At 63.3% G+C, this 19,588-nt stretch overlaps 1 protein-coding gene across 1 annotated transcript in view; it reads left to right on the top strand.

Annotated features, from left to right (window-relative positions):
- Window positions 1-18,232, top strand: part of LOC140403203 (venom factor-like) — a 259,736-nt gene extending 241,504 nt beyond the window's left edge. The window contains exon 41 of the mRNA XM_072490955.1: window positions 18,005-18,232. Within this exon, the coding sequence (XP_072347056.1) occupies window positions 18,005-18,146 (142 nt within the window). The 3' untranslated portion in view covers window positions 18,147-18,232. The remainder of the gene's footprint in view (window positions 1-18,004) is intronic.
- Window positions 18,233-19,588: the final 1,356 nt, after the last annotated feature.

The following is a 19,588-nucleotide window of genomic DNA, read 5'->3' as shown; positions in this document are numbered from 1 at the left end:
CGGGGGGAATGCGGGGAGAGTCGGGGGCAATGTGCGGAGAGTCGGGGGATTGCGGGGAAAGTCGGGAGGAATGCGGGGAGAGTCGGGGGAATGCGGGGCGAGTCGGGGGAATGCGGGGAGAGTGGGGGGAATGCGGGGAGAGTGGGGGGAATGCGGGGAGAGTGGGGGAATGGGGGGAGAGTGGGGGGAATGCGGGGAGTGTTGGGGGAATGCGGGGAGAGTTGGGGCAATGTGGGGACAGTGGGGGGAATGCGGGGAGAGTGGGGGGAATGCGGGGAGAGTTGGGGGAATACGCGGAGAGTTGGGGGGAATGCGGGGAGAGTTGGAGAGAACGTGGGGGGAATGAGGGGAGAGTCGGGGGAATGCGGGAAGAGTGGGGGGAATGCGGGGAGAGTCGGGGGAATGCGGGGAGAGTGGGGGGAGAATCATGGGAATGCGGGGAGAGTCGGGGGAATGCAGGGAGAGTCATGGGGAGAGTCATGGGAATGTAGGGAGAGTCGGGGGGAATGTGGGGAGAGTGGGGGGAATGCGGGGAGAGTCGCGGGGAATGCGGGGAGAGTGGCGGGAATGCGGGGAGAGTGGCGGGAATGCGGGGAGAGTCGGGGGCATGCGGGGAGAGTCGGGGGAATGCGGGGAGAGTCGGAGGAATGTGGGGAGGGTCGGGAGGAATTTGGGGAGAGTGGGGGGCATCCTGGGAGAGTGGGGGGAAGGCGGGGATAGTCATGGGGTATGCGGGGAGAGTCGGGGGAATGCGGGGAGAGTCGGAAGAACACGGGAGAGTCGGGGGGAATGCGGGGAGAGTGGGAGGAATGCGGGGAGAGTCGTGGGATTGCGGGGAGAGTCACGGGGAGAGTCAGTGGAATGCGGTGAGAGGGGGAATGCGGGGAGAGTGGGGGGAATGCGGAGGAAGTGGGGGGAATGCGGGGAGAGTGGGGGGAATGCGGGAAGAATTGGGGGTAGAGTCGTGGGAATGTGGGGAGAGTCACGGGGAGAGTCGGTGGAATGCGGGGCGGGGGGGAATGTGGGGAGAGTGGGGGGAATGCGGGGAGAGTGGGGGGAATGCGGGGAGATAGGGGGGAATGCGGGGAGAGTTGGGGGTATGCGGGGTGAGTCGGGGGAACACGGTCGAGTTGGAGGAATGCGGGGAGGGTGGGAGAAATACCAGAGAATCGGAGGAATATGGGGAAACCTGCGGCCACCTGTTTGAGTCAGGGGAAGCAGGGACGTCTGCCGGAATGCGGGGAGGTCTGCCGGAATGCGGGGAGATCTGTGGGAATGCCGGGAGATCTGTGGGATTGCGGGAGGCCTGTGGAAAAGCTGGGAGAGCTGTGGGAAAGCAGAGAAAGTTGGAGAAGGCGGGGAGAGTGGGGGGAATGCGGGAGAATGGGGGGGAGAGTCGTGGGAATGTGGGGAGAGGGGGGAATGCGGGGAGAGTGGGGGGAATGCGGAGAGAGTGGGGGGAATGCGGGGAGAGTGGGGGGAATGCGGGGAGAGTGGGGGGAATGCGGGGAGAGTGGGGGGAATGCGGGGAGAATGGGGGGGAGAGTCGTGGGAATGTGGGGAGAGTCACGGGGAGAGTCGGTGGAATGAGGGGGGAATGCGGGGAGAGTGGGGGGAATGCGGGGAGAGTGGGGGGAATGCGGGGAGAGTGGGGGGAATGCGGGGAGAGTGGGGGGAATACGGGGAGAGTGGGGAGAATGCGGGGAGAGTGGGGGGAATGCGGGGAGAGTCGGGGGAATGCGGGGAGAGTCGTGGGAATGCGGGGAGAGTCATGGGGAGAGTCGGTGGAATGCGGGGAGATAGGGGGAATGTGGGGAGAGTGGGGGGAATGCGGGGAGAGTCGGGGGAAATGCGGGGCGAGTCGGGGGAATGCGGGGAGAGTGGTGGGAATGCGGGGAGAGTGGGGGGAATGCGGGGAGAGTGGGGGGAATGCGGGGAGAGTCGGTGGAATGCGGGGAGAGTGGGGGGGAATGCGGGGAGAGTCGGAGGAATGCGGGGAGAGTGGGGGGAATGCCGGAAGATTGGGGGCAATGCGGGGAGAGTGGGGGGAATGCAGGGAGGTTGGGGGGAATGCGGGCAGAGTGGGGGCAATGCGGGGAGAGTGGGAGCAATGCGGGGAGAGTGGGGGCAATGCGGGGAGAGTGGGGGCAATGCGGGGAGAGTGGGGCCAATGCGGGGAGAGTCAGGGGAATGAGGGGAGTGGGGAGAGTGGGGCGAATGCGGGGAGAGTGGGGGGAATGCGGGGAGAGTGGGGGGAATGCAGGGAGGTTGGGGGGAATGCGGGCAGAGTGGGGGCAATGCGGGGAGAGTGGGGGCAATGCGGGGAGAGTGGGGGCAATGCGGGGAGAGTGGGGGGAATGCGGGGAGAGTGGGGGGAATGCGCGGAGAGTGAGGGGAATGCAGGGAGAGTGGGGGGAATGCGGGACTGTCGGGGGAATGCGGGGATAGTGGGAGGAATGCGGGTAGAGTCGGTGGGAATGCGGGGAGAGCTGGTGGGAATGCGGGGAGAGCTGGGGGCATGCAGGGAGAGTCAGGGGAATGAAGGGAGAGTGGGGGGAATGAAGAGAGTGTGGGGGGAATGCAGGGAGAGTGGGGGGAATGCGGAGAGAGTGGGGGGAATGCGGGGAGAGTGGGGAGAATGCGAGGAGAGTTGTGGGAATGCGTGGAGAGACAGGGGACTGCGGATAGAGTGGGGGGAATGCAGGGAGAATCGGGTGGAATGCGGGGACTGTCGGGGGAATGCGTGGAGAGTGGGGGGAATGCAGGGAGAGTCGGGTGGAATGCGGGGAGAGTGGGGGGAATGCTGGGAGAGTGGGGGAGTGCGGGGAGAGTCCGTGGAATGCGGGGAGAGTGGGGGGGAATGCAGGGAGAGTCGGAGGAATGCGGGGAGAGTGGGGGGAATGCCGGAAGAGTGGGGGCAATGCGGGGAGAATCAGGAGAATGAGGGGAGTGGGGAGAGTGGGGCGAATGCGGGGAGAGTGGGGGGAATGCGGGGAGAGTCGGGGGAATGCAGGGAGATTGGGGGGAATGCGGGGAGAGTGGGGGCAATGCGGGGAGAGTGGGGGCAATGCGGGGAGAGTGGGGGCAATGCGGGGAGAGTGGGGGCAATGCCGGAAGAGTGGGGGCAATGCGGGGAGATTCAGGGGAATGAGGGGAGAGTGGGGCGAATGCGGGGAGAGTGGGGGGAATGCAGGGAGATTGGGGGGAATGCGGGGAGAGTGGGGGCAATGCGGGGAGAGTGGGGGGAATGCGGGGAGAGTGGGGGGAATGCGGGGAGAGTGGGGGGAATACGGGGAGAGTGGGGGGAATGCGGGGAGAGTGGGGGGAACGCGGGGAGAGTGGGGGGAACGCGGGGAGAGTGGGGGGAATGCGGGGAGAGTGGGGGGAATGCGGGGAGAGTGGGGGGAATTCGGGGAGAGTGGGGGGAATGCGGGGAGAGTGGGGGGAATGCGGGGAGAGTGTGGGGAATGGGTGAGAGTGGGGGGAATGCAGGGAGGTTGGGGGGAATGCGGGGAGAGTGGGGGCAATGCGGGAGAGTGGGGGCAATGCGGGGAGAGTCAGGGGAATGAGTGGAGAGGGGAGAGTGGGGTGAATGCGGGGAGAGTGGGGGAATGCGGGGAGAGTGGGGGGAATGCAGGGAGATTGGGGGGAATGCGGGGAGAGTGGGGGCAATGCGGGGAGAGTGGGGGCAATACGGGGAGAGTGGGGGCAATGCGGGGAGAGTGGGGGCAATGCGGGGAGAGTGGGGGCAATGCCGGAAGAGTGGGGGCAATGCGGGGAGAGTCAGGGGAATGAGGGGAGAGGGGCGAGTGGGGCGAATGTGGGAAGAGTGGGGGGAATGCGGGGAGTATGGGGGAATGCGGGGAGAGTGGGGGAATGCGGGGAGAGTGGGGCGAATGCGGGGAGAGTGGAGGGAATGCGGGGAGAGTCGGGTGGAATGCGGGGAGAGTGGGGCGAATGCGGGGAGAGTGGGGAGAATGTGCGGAGAGTCGGGTGGAATGCGGGGAGAGCCGGGGGAATGAGGGGAGAGTCCGGGGAATGCGGGGAGAGTGGGGAGAATGCGGGGAGAGTGGGGGGAATGCGCGGAGAGTGAGGGGAATGCAGGGAAAGTGGGGGGAATGCGGGGACTGTCGGGGGAATGCGGGGATAGTGGGAGGAATGCGGGGAGAGTCGGGGGGAATGCGGGGAGAGCTGGGGGCATGCAGGGAGAGTCAGGGGAATGAAGGGAGAGTGGGGGGAATGAAGTGAGTGTGGGGGGAATGCAGGGAGAGTGGGGGGAATGCGGGGAGAGTGGGGAGAATGCGAGGAGAGTTGTGGGAATGCGTGGAGAGACAGGGGACTGCGGATAGAGTGGGGGGAATGCGGGGAGAATCGGGGGGAATGCGGGGACTGTCGGGGGAATGCGGGGAGAGTGGGGGGAATGCAGGGAGAGTCGGGTGGAATGCGGGGAGAGTGGGGCGAATGCGGGGAGAGCGGGGGGAATGCGGGGAGAGCGGGGGGAATGCGGGGAGAGCGGGGGGAATGCGGGGGGAATGCGGGGAGAGTGGGGGGATTGCATGGAGAGTGGGGGGAATGCGGGGAGAGTGGGGGGAATGCGGGGAGAGTGGGGGGAATGCAGGGAGGTTGGGGGGAATGCGGGCAGAGTGGGGGCAATGCGGGGAGAGTGGGGGGAATGCGGGGAGAGTGGGGGGAATGTGGGGAGAGTCGGGTGGAATGCGGGGAGAGCCGAGGGAATGAGGGGAGAGTGGGGGCAATGCGGGGAGAGTGGGGGGAATGCGGGGAGAGTGGGGGGAATGCGCGGAGAGTGAGGGGAATGCAGGGAGAGTGGGGGGAATGCGGGGACTGTCGGGGGAATGCGGGGATAGTGGGAGGAATGCGGGTAGAGTCGGTGGGAATGCGGGGAGAGCTGGGGGCATGCAGGGAGAGTCAGGGGAATGAAGGGAGAGTGGGGGTAATGAAGAGAGTGTGGGGGGAATGCAGGGAGAGTGGGGGGAATGCGGAGAGAGTGGGGGGAATGCGGGGAGAGTGGGGAGAATGCGAGGAGAGTTGTGGGAATGCGTGGAGAGACAGGGGACTGCGGATAGAGTGGGGGGAATGCAGGGAGAATCGGGTGGAATGCGGGGACTGTCGGGGGAATGCGTGGAGAGTGGGGGGAATGCAGGGAGAGTCGGGTGGAATGCGGGGAGAGTGGGGGGAATGCTGGGAGAGTGGGGGGAATGCGGGGAGAGTGGGGGGAATGATGGGAGAGTGGGGGGAATGCGGGGAGAGTGGGGGGAATGCGGGGAGAGTGGGGGGAATGCCGGAAGAGTGGGGGCAATGTGGGGAGAGTCAGGGGAATGAGGGGAGAGGGGAGAGTGGGGCGAATGTGGGAAGAGTGGTGGGAATGCGGGGAGTATGGGGGAATGCGGGGAGAGTGGGGGAATGCGGGGAGAGTGGGGCGAATGCGGGGAGAGTGGAGGGAATGCGGGGAGAGTCGGTTGGAATGCGGTGAGAGTGGGGCGAATGCGGGGAGAGTGGGGAGAATGTGGGGAGAGTCGGGTGGAATGCGGGGAGAGCCGGGGGAATGAGGGGTGAGTCCGGGGAATGCGGGGAGAGTGGGGGGAATGCGGGGAGAGTGGGGGGAATGCGCGGAGTGTGAGGGGAATGCAGGGAGAGTGGGGGGAATGCGGGGACTGTCGGGGGAATGCGGGTATAGTGGGAGGAATGCGGGGAGAGTGGGGGGAATGCCGGAAGATTGGGGGCAATGCGGGGAGAGTGGGGGGAATGCAGGGAGGTTGGGGGGAATGCGGGCAGAGTGGGGGCAATGCGGGGAGAGTGGGGGCAATGCGGGGAGAGTGGGGGCAATGCGGGGAGAGTGGGGGCAATGCGGGGAGAGTGGGGCCAATGCGGGGAGAGTCAGGGGAATGAGGGGAGTGGGGAGAGTGGGGCGAATGCGGGGAGAGTGGGGGGAATGCGGGGAGAGTGGGGGGAATGCAGGGAGGTTGGGGGGAATGCGGGCAGAGTGGGGGCAATGCGGGGAGAGTGGGGGCAATGCGGGGAGAGTGGGGGCAATGCGGGGAGAGTGGGGGGAATGCGGGGAGAGTGGGGGGAATGCGCGGAGAGTGAGGGGAATGCAGGGAGAGTGGGGGGAATGCGGGGACTGTCGGGGGAATGCGGGGATAGTGGGAGGAATGCGGGTAGAGTCGGTGGGAATGCGGGGAGAGCTGGGGGCATGCAGGGAGAGTCAGGGGAATGAAGGGAGAGTGGGGGGAATGAAGAGAGTGTGGGGGGAATGCAGGGAGAGTGGGGGGAATGCGGAGAGAGTGGGGGGAATGCGGGGAGAGTGGGGAGAATGCGAGGAGAGTTGTGGGAATGCGTGGAGAGACAGGGGACTGCGGATAGAGTGGGGGGAATGCAGGGAGAATCGGGTGGAATGCGGGGACTGTCGGGGGAATGCGTGGAGAGTGGGGGGAATGCAGGGAGAGTCGGGTGGAATGCGGGGAGAGTGGGGGGAATGCTGGGAGAGTGGGGGAGTGCGGGGAGAGTCCGTGGAATGCGGGGAGAGTGGGGGGGAATGCAGGGAGAGTCGGAGGAATGCGGGGAGAGTGGGGGGAATGCGGGGAGAGTCGGGGGAATGCAGGGAGATTGGGGGGAATGCGGGGAGAGTGGGGGCAATGCGGGGAGAGTGGGGGCAATGCGGGGAGAGTGGGGGCAATGCGGGGAGAGTGGGGGCAATGCCGGAAGAGTGGGGGCAATGCGGGGAGAGTCAGGGGAATGAGGGGAGAGTGGGGCGAATGCGGGGAGAGTGGGGGGAATGCAGGGAGATTGGGGGGAATGCGGGGAGAGTGGGGGCAATGCGGGGAGAGTGGGGGGAATGCGGGGAGAGTGGGGGGAATGCGGGGAGAGTGGGGGGAATGCGGGGAGAGTGGGGGGAATGCGGGGAGAGTGGGGGGAACGCGGGGAGAGTGGGGGGAACGCGGGGAGAGTGGGGGGAATGCGGGGAGAGTGGGGGGAATTCGGGGAGAGTGGGGGGAATGCGGGGAGAGTGGGGGGAATGCGGGGAGAGTGTGGGGAATGGGTGAGAGTGGGGGGAATGCAGGGAGGTTGGGGGGAATGCGGGGAGAGTGGGGGCAATGCGGGAGAGTGGGGGCAATGCGGGGAGAGTGGGGGCAATGCGGGGAGAGTGGGGGCAATGCCGGAAGAGTGGGGGCAATGCGGGGAGAGTCAGGGGAATGAGGGGAGAGGGGCGAGTGGGGCGAATGTGGGAAGAGTGGGGGGAATGCGGGGAGTATGGGGGAATGCGGGGAGAGTGGGGGAATGCGGGGAGAGTGGGGCGAATGCGGGGAGAGTGGAGGGAATGCGGGGAGAGTCGGGTGGAATGCGGGGAGAGTGGGGCGAATGCGGGGAGAGTGGGGAGAATGTGCGGAGAGTGAGGGGAATGCAGGGAAAGTGGGGGGAATGCGGGGACTGTCGGGGGAATGCGGGGATAGTGGGAGGAATGCGGGGAGAGTCGGGGGGAATGCGGGGAGAGCTGGGGGCATGCAGGGAGAGTCAGGGGAATGAAGGGAGAGTGGGGGGAATGAAGTGAGTGTGGGGGGAATGCAGGGAGAGTGGGGGGAATGCGGAGAGAGTGGGGGGAATGCGGGGAGAGTGGGGAGAATGCGAGGAGAGTTGTGGGAATGCGTGGAGAGACAGGGGACTGCGGATAGAGTGGGGGGAATGCGGGGAGAATCGGGGGGAATGCGGGGACTGTCGGGGGAATGCGGGGAGAGTGGGGGGAATGCAGGGAGAGTCGGGTGGAATGCGGGGAGAGTGGGGCGAATGCGGGGAGAGCGGGGGGAATGCGGGGAGAGCGGGGGGAATGCGGGGAGAGCGGGGGGAATGCGGGGAGAGCGGGGGGAATGCGGGGAGAGTGGGGGGATTGCATGGAGAGTGGGGGGAATGCGGGGAGAGTGGGGGGAATGCGGGGAGAGTGGGGGGAATGCAGGGAGGTTGGGGGGAATGCGGGCAGAGTGGGGGCAATGCGGGGAGAGTGGGGGGAATGCGGGGAGAGTGGGGGGAATGTGGGGAGAGTCGGGTGGAATGCGGGGAGAGCCGAGGGAATGAGGGGAGAGTGGGGGCAATGCGGGGAGAGTGGGGGGAATGCGGGGAGAGTGGGGGGAATGCGCGGAGAGTGAGGGGAATGCAGGGAGAGTGGGGGGAATGCGGGGACTGTCGGGGGAATGCGGGGATAGTGGGAGGAATGCGGGTAGAGTCGGTGGGAATGCGGGGAGAGCTGGGGGCATGCAGGGAGAGTCAGGGGAATGAAGGGAGAGTGGGGGTAATGAAGAGAGTGTGGGGGGAATGCAGGGAGAGTGGGGGGAATGCGGAGAGAGTGGGGGGAATGCGGGGAGAGTGGGGAGAATGCGAGGAGAGTTGTGGGAATGCGTGGAGAGACAGGGGACTGCGGATAGAGTGGGGGGAATGCAGGGAGAATCGGGTGGAATGCGGGGACTGTCGGGGGAATGCGTGGAGAGTGGGGGGAATGCAGGGAGAGTCGGGTGGAATGCGGGGAGAGTGGGGGGAATGCTGGGAGAGTGGGGGGAATGCGGGGAGAGTGGGGGGAATGATGGGAGAGTCGGGTGGAATGCGGTGAGAGTGGGGCGAATGCGGGGAGAGTGGGGAGAATGTGGGGAGAGTCGGGTGGAATGCGGGGAGAGCCGGGGGAAAGATGGGAGAGTGGGGGGAATGCGGGGAGAGTGGGGGGAATGCGGGGAGAGTGGGGGGAATGCCGGAAGAGTGGGGGCAATGCGGGGAGAGTCAGGGGAATGAGGGGAGAGGGGAGAGTGGGGCGAATGTGGGAAGAGTGGTGGGAATGCGGGGAGTATGGGGGAATGCGGGGAGAGTGGGGGAATGCGGGGAGAGTGGGGCGAATGCGGGGAGAGTGGAGGGAATGCGGGGAGAGTCGGTTGGAATGCGGTGAGAGTGGGGCGAATGCGGGGAGAGTGGGGAGAATGTGAGGAGAGTCGGGTGTAATGCGGGGAGAGTGGGGGAATGCGGGGAGAGTGGGGCGAATGCGGGGAGAGTGGAGGGAATGCGGGGAGAGTCGGGTGGAATGCGGTGAGAGTGGGGCGAATGCGGGGAGAGTGGGGAGAATGTGGGGAGAGTCGGGTGGAATGCGGGGAGAGCCGGGGGAATAAGGGGAGAGTCCGGGGAATGCGGGGAGAGTGGGGGGAATGTGGGGAGAGTGGGGGGAATGCGCGGAGAGTGAGGGGAATGCAGGGAGAGTGGGGGGAATGCGGGGATAGTGGGAGGAATGCGGGGAGAGTCGGGGGAATGCGGGGAGAGCTGGGGGCATGCAGGGAGAGTCAGGGGAATGAAGGGAGAGTGGGGGGAATGAAGAGAGTGTGGGGGGAATGCAGGGAGAGTGGGGGGAATGCGGAGAGAGTGGGGGGAATGCGGGGAGAGTGGGGAGAATGCGAGGAGAGTCGAGGGAATGCGTGGAGAGACAGGGGACTGCGGATAGAGTGGGGGGAATGCAGCGAGAATCGGGGGGAATGCGGGGACTGTCGGGGGAATGCGGGGAGAGTGGGGGGAATGCAGGGAGAGTCAGGTGGAATGCGGGGAGAGTGGGGCGAATGCGGGGAGAGCGGGGGGAATGCGGGGAGAGCGGGGGGAATGCGGGGAGAGCGGGGGGAATGCGGGGAGAGCGGGGGGAATGCAGGAGAGTGGGGGAATGCATGGAGAGTGGGGGGAATGCGGGGAGAGTGGGGGGAATGCGGGGAGAGTCGGGGGGAATGCGGGGAGAGTCAGGGGGAATGCGGGGAGAGTGGGGGGAATGCGGGGAGAGTGGGGGGAATGCGGGGAGAGTGGGGGGAATGCAGGGAGAGTGGGGGGAATGCGGGGAGAGTGGGGAATTGCGGGGAGAATGCGGGGAGAGTGGGGGGAATGCGGGGAGAGTGGGGGGAATGCGGGGAGAGTGGGGGTAATGAGGGGAGAGTGGGGGGAATGCGGGGAGAGTGGGGGGAATGCGGGGAGAGTGGGGGGAATGCGGGGAGAGTGGGGGCAAGGCGGGGAGAGTGGGGGCAATGCCGGGAGAGTGGGGGCAATGCGGGGATAGTCGGGGGAATGCGGGGAGAGTCGGTGGAATGCGGGGAGAGTGGGAGGGAATGCGGGGAGAGTCGGAGGAATGCGGGGAGAGTGGGGGGAATGCGGGGAGAGTGGGGCGAATGCGGGGGGAGTGGGGGCAATGCAGGGAGAGTGGGGGCAATGCGGGGAGAGTGGGGGCAATGCGGGGGAGTGGGGGCAATGCGGGGAGAGTGGGGGCGATGCGGGGAGAGTGGGGGCAATGCAGGAAGAGTGGGGGCAATGCGGGGAGAGTCAGGGGAATGAGGGGAGAGGGGAGAGTGGGGCGAATGTGGGAAGAGTGGGGGGAATGCGGGGAGTATGGGGGAATGCGGGGAGAGTGGGGGAATGCGGGGAGAGTGGGGCGAATGCGGGGAGAGTGGAGGGAATGCGGGGAGAGTCGGGTGGAATGCGGGGAGAGTGGGGCGAATGCGGGGAGAGTGGGGGGAATGTAGGGAGAGTCGGGTGGAATGCGGGGAGAGCCGGGGGAATGAGGGGAGAGTCCGGGGAATGCGGGGAGAGTTGGGGGAATGCGGGGAGAGTGGGGGGAATGCGCGGAGAGTGAGGGGAATGCAGGGAGACTGGGGGGAATACGGGGACTGTCGGGGGAATGCAGGGATAGTGGGAGGAATGCGGGGAGAGTCGGGGGGAATGCGGGAGAGCTGGGGGCATGCAGGGAGAGTCAGGGGAATGAAGGGAGAGTGGGGGGAATGAAGAGAGTGTGGGGGGAATGCGGGGAGAGTGGGGAGAATGCGAGGTGAGTCGTGCGAATGCGTGGAGAGACAGGGGACTGCGGATAGAGTGGGGGGAATGCAGGGAGAATCGGGGGGAATGCGGGGACTGTCGGGGGAATGCGGGGAGAGTGGTGGGAATGCAGGGAGAGTCGGGGGGAATGCGGGGATTGTCGGGGGAATGCGGGGAGAGTGGGAGAAATGCGGGGAGAGTCGGGGGGAATGCAGGGAGAGCTGTGGGAATGCATGGAGAGTCGGGAATGAAGGGAGAGTGGGGGGAATGCGGGGAGTGTGGGAGGAATGCGGGGAGAGTCGGGGGGAATGCAGGGAGAGCTGTGGGAATGCATGGAGAGTCGGGAATGAAGGGAGAGTGAGGGGAATGCGGGGAGAGTCGGGGGGAATGCGGGGAGAGTCGGGGGGAATGCAGGGAGAGCTGTGGGAATGCATGGAGAGTCGGGAATGAAGTGAGAGTGGGGGGAATGCGGGGAGAGGCGGAGGGAATGCGGGGATAGTCGGGTGGAATGCTGGGAGGGTCGCGGGGAATGCGGGGAGAGTGGGGGGAATGCGGGGAGAGTGGGGGGAATGCGGGGAGAGTGGGGGAATGCGGGGATAGTCGGGGGGAATGCGTGAGAGTCGCGGGGAATGCGGTGAGAGTGGGGGGAATGCGGGGAGAGTGGAGGAATGCGGGGATAGCCGGGATGAGGGCGGAGAGAGTCTCGGGGAATGCGGGGAGAGTGGGGGGAATGCGGGGAGATTCACAGGGAGAGTCGTGGGAATGCGGGGAGAGTCGGGGGAATGCAGGGAGAGTGGGCGGAATGGGGTGAGAGTCGCGGGGAATGCGGGGAGAGCCGGGCGATTGCGGGGAGAGTGGGGGGAATGCGGGGAGAGTGGGGGGAATGCGGGGAGAGTCAGGGAATGCGGGGAGAGTCGGAGGAATGCAGGGAGGGTCGGGAGGAATGTGGGGCGAGTGGGGGAATTCGGGGAGAGTGGGGCGGAGAGTAGGGGGTATGTGGGGAGAGTCAGGGGGAATGCGGGGAGAGTTGGGGGAATGCGGGGAGAGTGGGGGAATGCGGGGATGGCGGGAAGAGTCTCGGGGAATGCGGGGAGAGTGGGGGGAATGCGGGGAGAGTCAGGGGAATGCGTGGAGAGTGGGGGGAATGCAGGGAGAGAGGGCGGAATGGGGTGAGAGTCGCGGGGAGAGCCGGGGGATTGTGGGGGGAATGCGGGGAGAGTGGGGGGAATGCGGGGAGAGTCAGGGAATGCGGGGAGAGTCGGAGGAATGCAGGGAGGGTCGGGAGGAATGTGGGGCGAGTGGGGGAATTAGGGGAGAGTGGGGGGGAGAGTAGGGGGTATGTGGGGAGAGTCGGGGGAATGCGGGGAGAGTTGGGGGAATGCGGGGAGAGTTGGAAGAACACGGGAGAGTCGGGGGCAATGCAGTGAGAGTGGAGGTAATGCGGGGCGAGTCGGGGGAATGCGGGGAGAGTCGGGGGAATGCGGGGAGAGTCGGGGGAATGCGGGTAGTGTCGGGGGGATTGTGGGGAGAGGGGGGGAATGAGGGGAGAGTCAGGGGTATGCGGGGAGAGTCAGGGGTATGCGGGGAGAGTAGGGGGAATTCGGGGAGAGTGGCGGGAATGCGGGGAGAGTGGGGGGAATACGGGGAGAGTGGGGGGAGAATCGTGGGAATGCGGGGAGAGTCAGGGGAATGCGGGGAGAGTGGGGGGAATGCGTGGACTGTCGAGGGAATGCGGGAAGAGTGGGGGGAATGTGGGGAGAGTCGGGGGGAATGCGGGGAGAGTCGGAAGAACATGGGAGAGTCGGGGGGAATGCGGGGAGAGTCGGACGAACATGGGAGAGCCGGGGGGAATGCGGGGATAGTCATGGTGAATGCGGAGAGAGTCGGGGGAATGCGGGGAGAGTCGGGGGAATGCGGGGAGAGTCGGAAGAACATGGGAGTCGGGGGGAATGCGGGGAGAGTCGGGGGGAATGTGCGGAGAGTCGGGGGATTGCGAGGAAAGTCGGGAGGAATGCGGGGAGAGTCGGGGGAATGCGGGGCAAGTCGGGGGAATGCGGGGAGAGTGGGGCGAATGCGGGGAGAGTCGGGGGAATGCGGGGAGAGTCGGAAGAACATGGGAGTCGGGGGGAATACGGGGAGAGTCGGGGGGAATGTGCGGAGACTCGGGGGATTGCGGGGAAAGTCGGGAGGAATGCGGGGAGAGTCGGGGGAATGCGGGGCAAGTCGGGGGAATGCGGGGAGAGTGGGGGGAATGCGGGGAGAGTGGGGCGAATGCGGGGAGAGTGGGGGGAATGCGGGGAGAGTGGGGGGAATGCGGGGAGAGTGGGGGAATGGGGGGAGAGTGGGGGGAATGCGGGGAGTGTTGGGGGAATGCGGGGAGAGTTGGGGCAATGCGGGGAGAGTGGGGGGAATGCGGGGAGAGTGGGGGGAATGCGGGGAGAGTTGGGGGGAATACGCGGAGAGTCGGGGGAATGCGGGGAAATTCAGGAGGAATGCGGGGAGAGCCGGGGGAATGCGGGGCGAGTCAGGCGAATGCGGGGAGAGTTGGGGGGAATGCGGGGAGAGTTGGAGGGAACGTGGGGGGTATGAGGGGAGAGTCGGGGGAATGCGGGAAGAGTGGGGGGAATGCGGGGAGAGTGGGGGGAATGCGGGGAGAGTGGGGGGAATGCGGGGACTGTCGAGGGAATGCGGGAAGAGTGGGGGGAATGTGGGGAGAGTCGGGGGGAATGTGGGGAGAGTCGGAAGAACATGGGAGAGTCGGGGAGAATGCGGGGATAGTCATGGGGAATGCGGAGAGAGTCGGGGGAATGCGGGGAGAGTCGGGGGAATGCGGGGAGAGTCGGAAGAACATGGGAGAGTCGGGGGGAATGCGGGGAGAGTCGGGGGCAATGTGCGGAGAGTCGGGGGATTGCGGGGAAAGTCGGGAGGAATGCGGGGAGAGTCGGGGGAATGCGGGGCGAGTCGGGGGAATGCGGGGAGAGTGGGGGGAATGCGGGGAGAGTGGGGGGAATGCGGGGAGAGTGGGGGAATGGGGGGAGAGTGGGGGGAATGCGGGGAGTGTTGGGGGAATGCGGGGAGAGTTGGGGCAATGTGGGGACAGTGGGGGGAATGCGGGGAGAGTGGGGGGAATGCGGGGAGAGTTGGGGGAATACGCGGAGAGTCGGGGGAATGCAGGGAAAGTCGGGAGGAATGCGGGGAGAGCCGGGGGAATGCGGGGCGAGTCAGGGGAATGCGGGGAGAGTTGGGGGGAATGCGGGGAGAGTTGGAGAGAACGTGGGGGGAATGAGGGGAGAGTCGGGGGAATGCGGGAAGAGTGGGGGGAATGCGGGGAGAGTCGGGGGAATGCGGGGAGAGTGGGGGGAGAATCGTGGGAATGCGGGGAGAGTCGGGGGAATGCGGGGAGAGTCATGGGGAGAGTCATGGGAATGTAGGGAGAGTCGGGGGGAATGTGGGGAGAGTGGGGGGAATGCGGGGAGAGTCGCGGGGAATGCGGGGAGAGTGGCGGGAATGCGGGGAGAGTGGCGGGAATGCGGGGAGAGTCGGGGGCATGCGGGGAGAGTCGGGGGAATGCGGGGAGAGTCGGAGGAATGTGGGGAGGGTCGGGAGGAATTTGGGGAGAGTGGGGGGCATCCTGGGAGAGTGGGGGGAAGGCGGGGATAGTCATGGGGTATGCGGGGAGAGTCGGGGGAATGCGGGGAGAGTCGGAAGAACACGGGAGAGTCGGGGGGAATGCGGGGAGAGTGGGAGGAATGCGGGGAGAGTCGTGGGATTGCGGGGAGAGTCACGGGGAGATTCAGTGGAATGCGGTGAGAGGGGGAATGCGGGGAGAGTGGGGGGAATGCGGAGGGAGTGGGGGGAATGCGGGGAGAGTGGGGGGAATGCGGGAAGAATTGGGGGTAGAGTCGTGGGAATGTGGGGAGAGTCACGGGGAGAGTCGGTGGAATGCGGGGCGGGGGGGAATGTGGGGAGAGTGGGGGGAATGCGGGGAGAGTGGGGGGAATGCGGGGAGATAGGGGGGAATGCGGGGAGAGTTGGGGGTATGCGGGGTGAGTCGGGGGAACACGGTCGAGTTGGAGGAATACGGGGAGGGTGGGAGAAATACCAGAGAATCGGAGGAATATGGGGAAACCTGCGGCCACCTGTTTGAGTCAGGGGAAGCAGGGACGTCTGCCGGAATGCGGGGAGGTCTGCCGGAATGCGGGGAGATCTGTGGGAGTGCCGGGAGATCTGTGGGATTGCGGGAGGCCTGTGGAAAAGCTGGGAGAGCTGTGGGAAAGCAGAGAAAGTTGGAGAAGGCGGGGAGAGTGGGGGGAATGCGGGAGAATGGGGGGGAGAGTCGTGGGAATGTGGGGAGAGGGGGGAATGCGGGGAGAGTGGGGGGAATGCGGAGAGAGTGGGGGGAATGCGGGGAGAGTGGGGGGAATGCGGGGAGAGTGGGGGGAATGCGGGGAGAGTGGGGGGAATGCGGGGAGAATGGGGGGGAGAGTCGTGGGAATGTGGGGAGAGTCACGGGGAGAGTCGGTGGAATGAGGGGGGAATGCGGGGAGAGTGGGGGGAATGCGGGGAGAGTGGGGGGAATGCGGGGAGAGTGGGGGGAATGCGGGGAGAGTGGGGGGAATACGGGGAGAGTGGGGAGAATGCGGGGAGAGTGGGGGGAATGCGGGGAGAGTCGGGGGAATGCGGGGAGAGTCGTGGGAATGCGGGGAGAGTCATGGGGAGAGTCGGTGGAATGCGGGGAGATAGGGGGAATGTGGGGAGAGTGGGGGGAATGCGGGGAGAGTCGGGGGAAATGCGGGGCGAGTCGGGGGAATGCGGGGAGAGTGGGGGGAATGCGGGGAGAGTGGGGGGAATGCGGGGAGAGTGGGGGAATGGGGGGAGAGTGGGGGGAATGCGGGGAGTGTTGGGGGAATGCGGGGAGAGTTGGGGCAATGTGGGGACAGTGGGGGGAATGCGGGGACAGTGGGGGGAATGCGGGGAGAGTTGGGGGAATACGCGGAGAGTCGGGGGAATGCAGGGAAAGTCGGGAGGAATGCGGGGAGAGCCGGGGGAATGCGGGGCGAGTCGGGGTAAATGCGGGGAGAGTGGGGGGAATGCGGGGAGAGTGGGGGGAATGCGGGAAGAGTGGGGGGAATGCGGGGAGAGTGGGGGGAATGCGGGGAGAGTGGGGAGAATGCGGGGAGAGTGGGGGGAATGCGGGGAGAGTGGGGGGAATGCGGGAAGAGTGGGGGGAATGCGGGGAGAGTGGGGGGAATGCGGGGAGAGTGGGGGGAATGCGGGAAGAGTGGGGGGAATGCGGGGAGAGTGGGGGGAATGCGGGGAGAGTGGGGGGAATGCGGGGAGAGTGGGGGGAATGCGGGAAGAGTGGGGGGAATGCGGGGAGAGTGGGGGGAATGCGGGAAGAGTGGGGGGAATGTGGGGAGAGTGGGGGGAATGCGGGGAGAGTGGGGGGAATGCGGAACAGTGGGGGGAATGCGGGGAGAGTTGGGGGAATGCGGGGAGAGTCGGGGGAAATGCGGGGAGAGTCGGGGGAAATGAGTGGAGGGTCGGGGGGAATGCGGGGAGAGTTGGGGGGAATGCGGGGAGAGTCGGGGGAACACAGGCAAGTTGGAGGAATGCGGGGAGAGTGGGAGGAATACCAGAGAATCGGAGGAACATGGGGAAAGCTGTGGCGACCTGTTGGAGTCAGGGAAAGCAGGGAGGTCTGCCGGAATGCGGGGAGGTCTGCTGGAATGCGGGGAGATCTGTGGGAATGCGGGGAGGTCTGTGGGAATGCCGGGAGGTCTGTGGCAATGCGGGGAGATCTGTGGGAATGCCGGGAGGTCTGCCGGAATGCGGGGAGGTCTGTGGGAATGCGGGGAGATCTGTGGGAATGCGGGGAGATCTGTGGGAATGCGGGGAGGTCTGCCGGAATGCGGGGAGGTCTGTGGGAATGCGGGGAGATCTGTGGGAATGCCGGGGAGGCCTGTGGAAAAGCAGGGAGAGCTGCGGGAAAGCAGAGAAAGTCGGAGAATGCGGGGAGAGCATGGCAACGTATGTATGATTGGGGGCAGCTGGGAGCAGCAGAGGAAGGTGGCCAGACCGGGTAAAAGCCGGGAGTTGGAGGATTGCACCTGAGGCTCGACCAACGCACTGGAGGCCGGGGGAAAGTGGCTGGAGCTGGGCAAGAGCACCGGGAGCAGGGTAAACATAGTCAGCACAGGCCCATGCACTCCAGGGTCTCTATCTGCAATTACTCACAGTTATTAGTGTTCACTTCTCCAATCAGAGCTCACCTCTCTCCCATGGTTTCTGCTGGTAGGCTCACTAATAAGTTCAAGATCTTCTCCAAATAAAATGTGTTCAAGCTGATTCCACTTACACTTCTGAAGCCAACCAGTCTAGTGTTTCATCAGCCTGAAATTCAGTATGAAACATGGGACAGGCAGTCTCGAAGCTCCATAGCCTTCTTATGTTGGCCCATTTTTAAACAGAGATGTGTGAATTTCACAGATTATTGTGAGGTATTCTCTACTTTGTCCATATTTAATCGTTCATGGAAATTTAATACCATCTGGAGTCCAAATGCCAAAAATAATACAAACATTTTAAATGTGTCCAATCTTTTAACATATTGACCAGATGTCCATCATATCAAACTCTCCAGACAAGCTTCATCCCACTTCCCTTCCTCTTCCCCTATCAACATAACCTTCTCTTCACTTCCCCCTCATGTGTTTATCCAACGTCTGCTTAAATCCATCACTGCTGTTTGCCTCAACTTCCCCCTTTGGTAGCAAGTTCCACATTCTCGCCACCCTTTGGGTAAAGAAGTTCATCCTAAATTCCCAATTGAATTTTTTTGTGACTGTCTTATATTTATTGCCCCAATATTTGGATCCTCACCAGTGGAACCAACTTCTCTCCTGGGTGAAAGCTTCCGTAATCTCAAAGACCTCTACAGTTGGTTCTCACTCGCGTTCCCTTTCCAGGAAACAAGCTCTGGACTCCAATTTTTCCTGATAGCTTCAATCTCTGATATCATCCTGGTAAATATTTTCCTTGCACCTTCACATGGCAAATCAAATATCACATAGAAACAGCCACTAGCTATCATAAGTTCTTTCTAATTCAGACAGTCTTCGTTATCAGTGTACCTGTGTGATTTTGTCCTCATTTTCATTGGCTGTCTCAATTTCAGGATAAGCTATCAGATTGGCGAAGGAACCTGGATTGAACATTGGCCAAAAGGAGATGTATGTCAAGTCCGTCGTTATAGGGACCTCTGTCAGGACCTAGAGGAATTTTCCGAAGTCCTGATGGTTAATGGCTGTGGAGATTAATTTTTGTTTCTTCAATGATGGTAGTAACAAACAATATTCGAATTGTGCAATCGAAATTAAATAAAGCTCTTTGATTAAATATCAAATGACAAGCAAACTGAATTATTTTAACTGTGCAAAACCTTTCAGGGAAAATACACAGCAACATTGTTTGCTGTCAAACTGCAGCTCTGTGTGGTCTGGACTTTCAACAAACGGGAGATTTATTAACTAAACATACAAACTCTCATTAACACACTGACTCTGCCTGATAATCCTGCCGAGCTCCATGCCTATGACACTCCATGTTAACTGTGTCATCACATAACCATGTGACAATCTGGTCTAGACCCTCCCATTTAGTTTTGGCCCCCAGTGGTGTGAGATGTAACAGTGTAGGCATATAACTATGTTCAGCTAAGTGTGTGCAAACAAATCAATAAATTGTCAGAAACTTATAAGTCTGTACAAACAATGAAACTCCAATGAGGCACTTGCAGATGATGCCTAGTCTGTTGTGTGTCCATTGTGCACACTCCTCCTCCTTTCAGGCTAAGTTGTGGAAATGGCAAAGTAAAACGGAAATATTGGGCGCGATCCACTAGCCATGGCGCGTAAGGCGTGAAAACAAGCAGGACGTTGGGTAGCGAGAGAGGCTAAAACCAGGAGCCAAGCTGGATGCTGATCAATGTCCGATCTAACTGGCCCACTCCTGTTGGTGAGATCAAGGCGAGAAATCAATAATCACCAATTAAGACCAGTCTCCATCTTATTAACAGGAAGGGGGATGGTGGGGGGGGGGGGGGAACTGAGTGATGGGCTAGCTCGGGGGGCAGCTGGATTAAGCTCCAGATACTCCTGCGTCACCCTAGCACCTCCCCAATGCCTGCACCGTGGTGTCAATGTCCTCAGAGATGTCCCTCTGTGAGCCGGCCATGCTCTGCAGTGCCTCACCAATCTCCATCTGCGTCTGGGACATGGTCCTCAGCGACCGGGACATGCTCTTGAGCGCCTCACAATACCCATCTGGGACTGGAACATGGTCTGGGGCACCTCAGCAATGCCCACATAAGACTGGGACATACTCCACAGTGCCTCGGAAAGGTCCACCTGCATCAGGGACACGTCCCCCAGTGACTCGGACATGCTGTCGAGGCGCTCAGCCATGACTGTCACTGACTGAGCAAAGCCGTGGACACCACCACTCATGGTGCCGACATCGTGTTCCAGGCTCTTCACTGCAGTCGCCACCTTTTGCGGTGCCACAGATTGCCAGCGAAATCTCCTGCACCCGTAGCCTCTGGGATTCCTCCAATTGGCAATGGACCCGTTGGAATGTCATTGACATAGAATCATTGGGGGCAGCACGGTAGCGCAGTGGTTAGCCCTGCTGCCTCACGGCGCCGAGGTCCCAGGTTTGATCCCGGCTCTGGGTCACTGTCCGTGTGGAGTTTGCACATTCT

Source organism: Scyliorhinus torazame, chromosome 27 (genome assembly GCF_047496885.1).
Source record: "Scyliorhinus torazame isolate Kashiwa2021f chromosome 27, sScyTor2.1, whole genome shotgun sequence".
Classification (NCBI taxonomy): domain Eukaryota; kingdom Metazoa; phylum Chordata; class Chondrichthyes; order Carcharhiniformes; family Scyliorhinidae; genus Scyliorhinus; species Scyliorhinus torazame.
The sequence above is the reverse complement of the archived record's forward strand: the minus strand, read 5'-3'. Positions and strand labels throughout refer to the sequence as shown.